Source organism: Oreochromis niloticus, linkage group LG19 (assembly GCF_001858045.2).
Source record: "Oreochromis niloticus isolate F11D_XX linkage group LG19, O_niloticus_UMD_NMBU, whole genome shotgun sequence".
NCBI classification, from domain to species: domain Eukaryota; kingdom Metazoa; phylum Chordata; class Actinopteri; order Cichliformes; family Cichlidae; genus Oreochromis; species Oreochromis niloticus.
In genome coordinates, this window is record NC_031983.2 from 18,332,011 (window position 1) to 18,343,933 (window position 11,923).

At 38.0% G+C, this 11,923-nt stretch overlaps 1 pseudogene and 5 gene segments (V, D, J or C); 2 read left to right on the plus strand and 4 right to left on the minus strand.

Annotated features, from left to right (window-relative positions):
* LOC109195808 (Ig kappa chain C region, B allele-like) overlaps positions 1-10,004 on the plus strand; it is a 35,689-nt gene extending 25,685 nt beyond the window's left edge. The window contains 1 exon segment of the C gene segment in view: positions 9,463-10,004. Within this exon segment, the coding sequence occupies positions 9,471-9,782 (312 nt within the window).
* On the minus strand, positions 428-960 carry LOC112843191 (Ig kappa chain V region 3381-like). The segment is given in 2 exon segments: positions 428-748; positions 841-960. Coding segments are annotated over 2 exon segments (363 nt in total).
* Positions 3,975-4,607, minus strand: LOC102075915 (immunoglobulin kappa variable 4-1-like). The segment is given in 2 exon segments: positions 3,975-4,390; positions 4,483-4,607. Coding segments are annotated over 2 exon segments (387 nt in total).
* Positions 4,748-6,403, plus strand: LOC102075768 (Ig kappa chain C region, B allele-like). The segment is given in 2 exon segments: positions 4,748-4,815; positions 5,866-6,403. Coding segments are annotated over 2 exon segments (327 nt in total).
* Positions 7,306-8,074, minus strand: LOC109195884 (immunoglobulin kappa variable 4-1-like). The segment is given in 2 exon segments: positions 7,306-7,800; positions 7,893-8,074. Coding segments are annotated over 2 exon segments (387 nt in total).
* Positions 10,005-11,079: 1,075 nt separating the features above from the next.
* Positions 11,080-11,883, minus strand: LOC109195897 (Ig kappa chain V region 4135-like; annotated as a pseudogene).
* Between the last annotated feature and the right edge of the window lie 40 nt (positions 11,884-11,923).

Consider the following 11,923-nt stretch of genomic DNA (forward strand, 5'->3'; position numbering starts at 1 on the left):
ATTTTAGTTATCCTGATCATTTGGTTATTTAATTTTGACCTTTGTTGACACCAGTTACTTTTAAATATGTATTTATGTATGCTGTGATACAAAAACTTATTTCATAGAATTTGATTTTATTTAAAATATGAAACACTTTATAACTTTGTGATTTAAAATGTACTGTATGAACAAAATTATTTTCATATTACCTTATTATCCACAGCAAATTAGAAATAATACAAAATGTAGTGAAATAAGGATAATATGTTGCAGATTCTAAACAGTGTTACTTAATTTAAAATCTTCTTAATAATATGATCAGGAATGAATAAATATTTTAATTTCCACCTCTGAAAGTGGACTCAGTGAACCAGTGATGCATGTCAGAGTCTGTATCAGAAGCTCACAGCTGCAACAATGCAAATAGTAACTGAGGGAGGTTTTTGTACGACTCTGTATCACTGTGTGCACTGGCCTACATAAGCTCCCATACAGTAGTAATCTCCTGCATCTGCAGCCTGAACTCCATTGATTGTCAGAGTGAACTCAGGCTCAGATCCACTGCTGCTGAAATGACTCGGAGTATCAGATTCACGTCTGCTGATTTTGTAAAACAGCAGTTTGGAAGGCTGTCCAGGTTTCTGTAGATACCAGCTGAGATCATCATCAACTCCTTTACTGGCTGTACAGCTCAGAGAGACCCTCTCCCCCAAAGCAGCAGCCTTAAACACAGGAGACTGAGTCACAGATGAACTGGCATCTGATCCTGGAAATTAAAATATGTTACTTTGTTAAAATGACAGTGTGATGTCAAGTACAACATAACAGAGAATACAACAGAACCACATCACTCATCACCTTGAAGTCTGAGCATGATTGTGATCAGCAGTGGAGTCAGCAACATCATCATCATTATGATTAATCTCACTGTCAGAGACTCTGCACAGATGTTTCCCGCTGGTTCTTCTTAAACTGGTTTAGGATCAGTGAAGTGCAGCAAGCATTCAAAACAGAACCTGCAAACAAATACCTGTGTGTGTGTGTGTGTGTGTGTGTGTGTGTGTGTGAGAGAGAGAGAGAGAGAGAGAGAGAGGGAGAGAGTGTGTGTGTGTGTGTGTGTGTGTGTGTGAGAGAGAGAGAGAGAGAGAGAGAGAGGGAGAGAGTGTGTGTGTGTGTGGTATGTGTGTGTGTGTGAGAGAGAGAGAGAGAGAGAGAGAGAGTGTGTGTGTGTGTGTGAGAGAGAGAGAGAGAGAGAGAGCTGGAGTGAGTGGCGGGTTGGGGGGATTGTTAGATGCAAAGTGAAATAATCTGTCAACACTGTTATCAGTGACCATCATCTCAGTAGTTTATTACAGGATCAGAATCAATAGATATGCTTATAGAGCGTCACACTGTTTAGATATTTTTCAATTTTTCCAGTAACAAAAGATCAGGGATGTTTGTAATTTTTCTAACAAACAGCAGGATCAGTGTTCATCAGTGGTTATTTATTAAACTTAAGTTGCAATGGCCTTAATGAAAAATACTTGTGAGCTGATTTGAAATTGCTGATTGTTCACTTATTATCTCATTTAGCTTTCTAAAGCTTTCACCGTTGCTGAAATGAAGTCTGTAGGTTGGGGGTGGGGGGTACACTTGTGTTGTGTTTAAGTGGGCTAGTTATTCTCATTGCAGTTGAAAACTCTACACCTGCAGCCTTCAGCCAAAGTGAAGGATTTTTTTTTATATAGCCATAACTCATTGTGTAAACACTTCACTGCCATGGTAACCCAGACAGTAATAATCTCCAGCATCTACTGCCTGAATATCACTGATGGATAAAGTGTACTGAGAACCAGATCTACTGCCTTGGAGTCAAGATGGAGTTCCTGAGTTTGGGAGGCTGTCCAGGTTTCTAAAGGTACTAAGTAAGTCCAGCAGCTCCCTGTGGCACGAATGGCCAGTGTCTGTCAGTGCCTGACAGATTTGGCTTAACAGAGTCAGAAAACTATTGGCAAATGACTTTGAAATGAGAACTAAAATGATTTGAATCTTGAAGAAAGAACAACAGAAAATGTATCAGGTTAAATCAGAGAAACATGAACATCACGATCAGAATTAAAAACAAACAAATAAAAAAACTCTCAGCCTGACTCAGAAAGCCAAACATTATAACCTGAGTTACTGGAAACATCACTTGACCCTGACCACTGCTGAGAGTAGAGCTTCAGCAGTTACACTGCGACCCAGTGTTTTCTGTTTTTGTTTTAAGTTTTATTCTGGGAATTGTGGCTTTCTGTCTTGTATTTCCTCTTTTACCTCTTTTAAAACACCCACGTCCAGTGTTCAGTGTTTTGGGTTTTGCTTCACTGTTGTCTTGTCTAATTAGGTTCAGCTGTGTCTCCCTCCTGTGTGCCATTTTCTTGTTACCTTGTGTGTATATTTAGTGCGTGGTTACCTCTGTTCTTCGTCGGAGCGTCTGCGTATCATTCTGTGTATCATGGCTGTTGCTCATCCTGTTCATCTTCCCCAGTGTCTTTCCAGCTACGTTTCCATGTTTCAGGTTGTTTAGTTTTTAGGTCTGCAGATGTCTGTGAGCACACAGAGCAGAGATCTGAGCAAGAGCAAATGCCAACAACTCAGCGAGAGGGGCTGTTATTATGTGTGTAAATGGATAATAGCAAACACTGAAATACATTTCTTGCACACAGCAATGGATTTTGTAAATTAAACTTTTCTTCGCTCAAAATAATTTTCTCCTCAAAATGCAACAATTGTACTTGCAAAGTTTTTTTTACGTGCGCTCAGAATAGCGGCACAAAAACAGACACCATAGCCATCTGCCACGACTGGTTGGGGTGAGGCACACCTTTTTAAATGGTAACTGTAACAAAATACATTTACTCATATTTTGTATTAAATACGTGACCCCGGTACATGTATTCCGTTACTCCCCAACACTGGAGGCCATAAGCAGATTCTGTTTCTGTGCTGTGATGAGCTCTGAAACCTGACTGAAACTCTTCAAATAAGCCATTCCTCTGCAGATGATCTGTTAGCTGTTTGACAACTACTCTTTCAAGAAATTTTGAGATGAAAGAAAGCTAAGACTAATTAGCTAAGACTGCTGGGTCAAGAGAAGGCTTTTTAAGTAACTGTTTAACTACTGTCAGCCTGAAGGCCTGTGGTACATAGCCGAATACTAGAGACAGGTTGATCATGTTTAAGATTGAAGCATTAATTAATGGTAGGACTTCTTTGCGCAGTCTTGTAGGAATGGGGTCTAAAAGACATGTTGATGGTTTGAGGAAGCAGTTACTGAAGTTAACTCAGAAAGACCGATTGCAGAAAAAGATTCTATATTAATATCAATGGTATTGAAAGTAGCTGTAGATAATATTACAACTGTGAGATGATTATGAGTATTTTTTTTCTCTAATGGTTCAAAATTTATTTGTGAAGAAGTTCATGAAGTCATTTTTAGTTAACATTAAAGGAACGGTTGAGTCAACAGCTCTCTGACTTTTTGTCAGCATCGCTACAGTGCTGAAGAGAAACCTAGGGTTGTTCTTATTTTCTTTAATCAGTGATGAATAGAAAGATGTTCTAGCGTTACAGAGGGCTTTCTTGTAATGCAGCAAACTAAAGCTAAATGATGATCTTCTAACTTTGTTTTACACCATTTTGTCTCCAGCTTATAAGTTATCTGCTTTAAGGTGCGTGTTTGAGTGTTATAACAGCGAGTCAAGTACTTTTGATTTGAGGTTCTCTTTTTCACATGAGCCACAGTAACCAGAGTCATACTTAGTGAGGAGGCAAAATTATTAACAAGATGATCGACCTCTGTTGGAGTAGCGTTCAGATATCTGCTCTGCTCTGTGTTGGTACAGGGCACTGAAGATGATAACAGTGAGTGAATATTTCAAAATTCCCCAAAAGAAGTGTAGATGAGTATTTAGTGCTTGGTGAAGTTAGCTCTGTGTTCACTGGTCTGTGTCAGAGTTTCTTCCTCGTCAGCAGCTGCAGTCAGTTCCTGCTGTAACAGCTCAGTGTCTCTGCAGTCTGACTGAGGAAGGTTTTTGTATGACTACAAATCACTGTGTGAACACCCAAGCACTGTTTATTTCATGGTAACTCTGACAGTAGTAAACTGCTGCATCTTCAGCCTGAACTCCATTGATGGTCATAGAGAAGTCAGAGCTGCTTCCACTGCCACTAAATCGAGATGGTGTTCCTGACTCAAGTGTTTTTGCCCATTTTATTAGGAGCTTTGGAGCCTGTCCAGATTTCTGTTGATACCAGTACATAGCATCATCACCATCATCATATCTGTAAACAGCTGGGCTGGTCCTACAGGTCAGAGTGACAGTGGATCCAGGAGTAGATGTCAGTACTGGAGGTTGAGTCACAGTCACCTGACCGCTGCATCCTGCAGACAAAAACAAATCATTCATTTATCAGCAGGAATCAATGAGAGAAAAAGCAGCACATCATGTTTGAAATGTTACTGAGTGAATGAACCTGTAAAACAGCAGCAGGTCAGCGTCCAGATGAGGATGGTGATGAGAGTCATGGTGGTTGTGCTTTCTGCTGTGTTGACTGACAGATGTGAGTCCTGCAGTGTTGAACTGACAGGACTATAAACCTTCTCAGTTCTCTGGAGGATCAGCTGATGATGCAAAGCCTCCTCTCTATGGAAATTATTTCTCTGCTCTCAACAAACAACAAAGCAATGTGGGAAGCAATACTTTTTAGAACTAAAGAAATTATCATGACATGATTATGATTCTAACAAAACACTGGAAAATACTTCAGAAAAGCGATTCTTTTTAACATCATGGATTAAAATGGCAGGTTAGTTGGAAAGCGTAGATTTTACTTTTTGAATGAAGCAAAACTATGAAAACATTCCTAAATTGTTTTCTTTTAAAAGAAAGCCATTTGAACACAAACACTTTTATCATAAATATTTAAACTGTGAAGTTTACTGGGGAAAATAGTTAATTTTCAGTGGTTAGATGCTTGATCAGAGTGTGGGAGGTTTTTGTACGGCCACTTAATGAGTTTGTATCACTGTGGAGGACTTTTGGTGGAGGAACCAAACTCATCATTCACTGTAAGTATCTAAATCTTCTCATTATGACAAAATATTATACTATTACTCTTTGAAATATGTCATCAGAATGTATTTAAACATTGTGTGTTAAATTTTATTCTGGGTGTTTTACATGATGTGTATATGATTGGGTTTAGTCATAGTAGCTGTTATTGAAAACTTGGTATCAGAAAGTGTGAATATATAATACAGTATCATGACTGATTGTTTATATATTACTGAAAATTCAAATTATATTTTGAATAAATCTATTTTAACTAAGTTTTTTGTATTCATATGTGAACAAATATTTTTTGACAATATCTGAGGCTGAAAATAACACGAGGAATCTTTGATTTTATTTATTTGTACAAACAGTTAGCTGGATAAAAAGGTTTCACATTCTTGCCTTAAAAAATAAGAGAGTTTTATTTAGATGCAATTTAACGTTTCCATCGCTGAGTTTATGGTTCAGTACTTTGAGGTAGTAAAATGGAAGTGAAACAAACAGATGGCAGTCTGTACAGACGGTTTATTCTTTCAGTTAAGAAAATAAATGTAGGAACTAGATGCTGTACAATATAATTACTTTTATGGCAGATTTAGAAAAAAAAAAGATATTTGACATAGGGGAAAATTCCAACTTTAAATGTAAAATTACAACTTTGTCATTACTTGTCATTGTTATTTTTCCATTTCTTCCACGATGCTGTTAATCTCTGTCATGTATCATAACTGTGTCATGTTCAGCTCTCTGTCCTACAGCAGAAGTTAATCTACTCCTTGTGTGTCCCTGCTCTCCCTTCCAGCTGGCCCCATGGTCAGACCCTCAGTCTCTTTGCTTCAACCCTCCTCTGAGAAGCTCCCTGGAGGCCCAGTCACACTGGCCTGCCTGCTGACCGGCTACTCTCCTCAGGGAGCTGAAGTGAGATGGGAAGTAGATGGCACAGAGGTGACAGAGGGGGTCCTGAACAGCTTAGAAGAAGAGAAGAGTAGTCGCTACAGCAGCAGCAGTACCCTGATGCTGAGCCAAGAGAACTGGATGGACGCAGAGGTGTTCTCCTGCAGGGTGAACCATCATGACCACCGGCAGGCCAAGTCCTTCCGCAAGAACCGGTGTGAGGGCTAGAGGGGCTGCTGAAGTCCAGGACAGGAGCTTAGTGTGAGGAAGCAGGAGATACATCCCTGCTGCTCTGATCAATATGAGTTTGAAAGTTTGAAAAACAAATTATTTGATAACAACAACTTACACAGTAATATGTGTAGAAGCTGGATGTGAGTGTGCCTAATAACTGCCATATTAATGATTCATGTTTTTGCCAATAAAGCTTGCAGTGATCCATATTATTAAGTATTTTTGTCTTATTTTTAAATGTAGTGGGTCTATAATTGGAGCACGTTGTACAATACATTAAACTGTTTGCCTACTACATGAAAAATCAATTCATGTATCTCTAAATCTTACTCTTACTGAACTCTTCAGTTTAAATTGAAACTACCAAGCGATCCAGACAATTAGAAACACCCAATTTCTCTGAATGTTTTATGTTGCATTATAACATTTTTAAGAAAGTTTCAGTCACAACCAGCAGCTTAATTAATGAGTAATTAAATATAGGTTGTCACTTTAGAAGTAAATTGAGTGTAATCAGAGTACATTTTTTTTAAATTGCAGCTCATTTCAAATTCAGAGTTTCAGCCAGATCGATATATATAACACAAACTACTTCTGTGTCATTTGACACATAATTAGTTGCAGATGAGATGAGAATTCCTTTTCTAAGGCAAAGGATGCTTAGCAAGCGTCATTTGAGTAATTAGAAACGCAAAGGTTATATGTAGGGTTCTAATTATATTATAATTATAGGTTTGGTCCTGCATTACACCAGAGGCATTATAAGAAAGAGACATGGAACTGATTTGAAATATAGGCAAACACACATCTGTTGTTGTGAAACAGAACAGGTACATATAACGTGTAAGTTGATCCTTTTCTCATTCAGCTTTATTTAGAAAACAAAAAAACAACAACAACAACAAAAAGTTTTTTCCATGACAGTAAACAGCTGTTTTCTGTTTTCTTGTGGGAAATAAAAGCAGGAGTATGCCAAAGTGTCCTGTGAAAGCTCTTAATGATCTGAAAAACGTTGTTATTTGTTTGTCACATGTGTTGTATAAATAGGATGCTGAAAAAAATGAAACTAAAAAAAATAAATAAAAATACTCCCCCAAAATACATCTTATATACAGATGTAAATCTGTATTTAGTGCTTGGTGAGGTTACTGTCAGCTCTGTGTTCACTGGTCTGTGTCAGAGTCTCTTCTTTTTCAGCAGCTGCAGTCAGTTCCTGCTGTAACAGCTCAGTGTCTCTGCAGTCTGACTGAGGGAGGTTTTTGTACGACTACAAATCACTGTGTGAACACCCGAGCACTGTTTATGTTGTGGTAACTCTGACAGTAGTAAACTGCTGCATCTTCAGCCTGAACTCCACTGATGGTCATAGAGAAGTCAGAGCTGCTTCCACTGCCACTAAATCGAGATGGTGTTCCTGACTCAAGCGTTTTTGCATATTTTATTAGGAGCTTTGGAGTCTGTCCAGATTTCTTTTGATACCAGTACATGGCATCATCACCATCACCAAATCTGAAAACAGCTCGGTTGGTCCTACAGGTCAGAGTGACAGTGGATCCAGGAGTAAATGTCACTACTGGAGGTTGAGTCACAGTCACCTGACCGCTGCATCCTGCAGACAAAAACAAATCATTCATTTATCAGCAGAAATCAATGAGAGAAAAAGCAGCACATCATGTTTGAAATGTTACTGAGTGAATGAACCTGTAAAACAGCAGCAGGTCAGCGTCCAGATGAGGATGGTGATGAGAGTCATGGTGGTTGTGCTTTCTGCTGTGTTGACTGACAGATGTGAGTCCTGCAGTGTTGAACTCACAGGACTATAAACCTTCTCAGTTCTCTGGAGGATCAGCTGATGATGCAAAGCCTCCTCTCTATGGAAATTATTTCTCTGCTCTCAAAACACTGAACAAAGCAATGTGAGAAGGAATACTTTTTATATCTAAATGAATTGTTATGACATAATTATGATTCTAACAGAATACAGACAAATAGTTCAGGAAAGATGAGAGCATTTTTTTCAACATCTGGTTTAAAATGCCACATTTGTTGTAAAGTATATATTTAACGTTTTTGGATCAACCAGCAGAAGAAAAATGATGAAAATCATCATAAATTGATATATAGTTAGATGTATTTTATAGCAAATGCTTTTACCTTGTAAACTGAAGTTTACTGGGGAAAAGAGATGATTTTTAAGGGTTAGATGCTTGATCAGAGTGTGGGAGGTTTTTGTACGGCCACTTAATGAGTTTGTATCACTGTGGTGGACTTTTGGTGGAGGAACCAAACTCATCATTCACTGTAAGTATCTAAATCTCCTCATTACTACAAAATATTATAACATTAGTTTTTGAAATATGTCATCAGAATGTATTTAAAAAGTATTTTATTCTGGGTGTTTTACATGATGTGATTGGGTTTGGTGATAGAGGCTGATATTGAAAACTTCAGAAAACTATCACAAGAGTTTAAATGTATAATACGATATTATCATATCAGTATACAGTATATCATGTTTATATATCATATTTATATAGTAGAGACATTTGAAATAATAATTTAAGTTAATCTGCTTTAAGCAAGGGGTTTTTTTGCATTTATTTTTTTCACAAAATCTGAGACTGAAAATATAGCAAAAGGAATCTATGATTTTGTTTATTTATACAAACAGTCAGCAGGACTTTACAAAGATTTTAATTGATTGTAAGAACACAATTTTAATAAAGTGTTATGTTCTCCTATTTATTACCTCCTCTCCTCAGTCTGATCACAGTATCATGCAATCCACAGTGCTGTTAATCTCTGTCATGTATCATAACTGTGTAATACTTAGGTGTTGCCGAAAATATGATATGAGGAATTTCACTAAAATGTTTGACACCATGTTGGATATAACATTTTATGCTGTTGACTAAATGAATTAGTTTTCGTACAGATGCACTTTAACAGTTGAGTTTACAGTTCGTTACTCTGATGTGATGAAAAGGAAGTGAAACAAACAGATGACAAACTTTAACATTTCCTTTACACACTTAAATTTTTCTCATCAAGAAAACAAATAAAGGACCACATTCACTAATTATTTATTCTTTGTCAAAGCCTAATATCCTCCAATTTCTTAGATTCTCTGCTCTGTTTTATCACAATATAGTCATACAGTTAATCCACAGGCCTGTTAATCTCTGTCATGTATCATAACTGTCTCGTGTCAGCTATCTGTCCTACAGTAGAAGTTAATCTGCTCCTTGTGTGTCTGTGATCTTCCCTCCAGCTGGCCCCATGGTCAGACCCTCAGTCTCTCTGCTTCAACCCTCCTCTGAGAAGCTCTCTGGAGGCCCAGTCACACTGGCCTGCCTGCTGACCGGCTACTCTCCTCAGGGAGCTGAAGTGAGATGGGAAGTAGATGGCACAGAGGTGACAGAGGGGGTCCTGAACAGCTTAGAAGAAGAGAAGAGTAGTCTCTACAGCAGCAGCAGCACCCTGATGCTGAGCCAAGAGAACTGGAATAACGCAGAGGTGTTCTCCTGCAGGGTGAACCATCATGACCACCGGCAGGCCAAGTCCTTCCGCAAGAACCGGTGTGAGGGCTAGAGGGGCTGCTGAAGTCCAGGACAGGAGCTTAGTGTGGGGGAGCAGGAGATACATCCCTGCTGCTCTGATCAATATGAGTTTGAAAGTTTGAAAAACAAATTATTTGATAACAACAACTTACACAGTAATATGTGTAGCAGCTGGATGTGAGTGTGCCTAATAACTGCCATATTAATGATTCATAATTTTGCCAATAAAGCTTGCAGTGATTCCTATTATTAAGTATTTTTGTCTTATTTTTAAATGTAGTGGGTCTATAATTGGAGCACGTTGTACAATACATTAAACTGTTTGCCTACTACATGAAAAATCAATTCATGTATCTCTAAATCTTACTCTTACTGAACTCTTCAGTTTAAATTGAAACTACCAAGCGATCCAACAAGTAGAAACACCCAATTACTCTGAATGTTTTATGTTGCATTATAACATTTTTAAGAAAGTTTCAGTCACAACCAGCAGCTTAATTAATGAGTAATTAAATATAGGTTGTCACTTTAGAAGTAAATTGAGTGTAATCAGAGTACATTTTTTTGAAATTGCAGCTCATTTCAAATTCAGAGTTTCAGCCAGATCGATATATATAACACCAACTACTTCTGTGTCATTTGGCACATAATTAGTTGCAGATGAGATGAGAATTTCTTTTCTAAGGCAAAGGATGCTTATCAAGCATCATTTGAGTAATTAGAAAGGCAAAGGTTATATGTAGGGTTCTAATTATATTATAATTATAGGTTCGGTCCTGCATTACACCAGAGGCATTATAAGAAAGAGACATGGAACTGATTTGAAATATAGGCAAACACACATCTGTTGTTGTGAAACAGAACAGGTACATATAACGTGTAAGTTGATCCTTTTCTCATTCAGCTTTATTCAGAAAACAAAAAAACAACAACAACAACAAAAAGTTTTTTCCATGAAAGTATGCAGCTTTTTTCTGTTTTCTTTTGGGAAATAAAAGCAGGAATATAGTGTGTGAATGTGAGCGTGAATGAATAATGTCATTGTAAAGCGCTTTGGGTGCCTTGAAAAGCGCTATATAAATCCAATGCATTATTATTATTATTATGCCAAAGTGTCCTGTGAAAGCTCTTAATGATCTGAAAAACATTGTTATTTGTTTGTCACATGTGTTGTATAAATAGGATGCTGAAAAAAATGAAACTAAAAAAATAAATAAAAATACTCCCCAAAATACATCTTATATACAGATGTAAATCTGTATTTAGTGCTTGGTGAGGTTACTGTCAGCTCTGTGTTCAGTGGTCTGTGTCAGAGTTTCTTCCTCGTGAGCAGCTGCAGGCAGTTCCTGCTGTAACAGCTCAGTGTCTCTGCAGTCTGACTGAGGGAGGTTTTTGTACGACTACAAATCACTGTGTGAACACCCCACCGCTGTGGTAACTCTGACAGTAGTAAACTGCTGCATCTTCAGCCAACTCCACTGATGGTCATAGAGAAGTCAGAGCTGCTTCCACTGCCATTAAATCGAGATGGTGTTCCTGACTGAAGCGTTTTTGCATATTTTATTAGGAGCTTTGGAGTCTGTCCAGATTTCTGTTGATACCAGTACATGGCATCATCACCATCATCAAATCTGTGAACAGCTCGGTTGGTCCTACAGGTCAGAGTGACAGTGGATCCAGGAGTAAATGTCACTACTGGAGGTTGAGTCACAGTCACCTGACCGCTGCATCCTGCAGACAAAAACAAATCATTCATTTATCAGCAGAAATCAATGAGAGAAAAAGCAGCACATCATGTTTGAAATGTTGCTGAGTGAATGAACCTGTAAAACAGCAGCAGGTCAGCGTCCAGATGAGGATGGTGATGAGAGTCATGGTGGTTGTGCTTTCTGCTGTGTTGACTGACAGATGTGAGTCCTGCAGTGTTGAACTCACAGGACTATAAACCTTCTCAGTTCTCTGGAGGATCAGCTGATGATGCAAAGCCTCCTCTCTATGGAAATGATTTCTCTGCTCTCAACATCCAAAAAACAATGTGAGAAAGGAATACTTTTGATATCTAAATGAATTATTATGATAGAATTATCATTCTAACAGAATACAGACAAATAGTTCAGGAAAGATGAGAGCAGTTTTTTTAACATCTGGATTAAAATGCCACAGTTGTTGGTA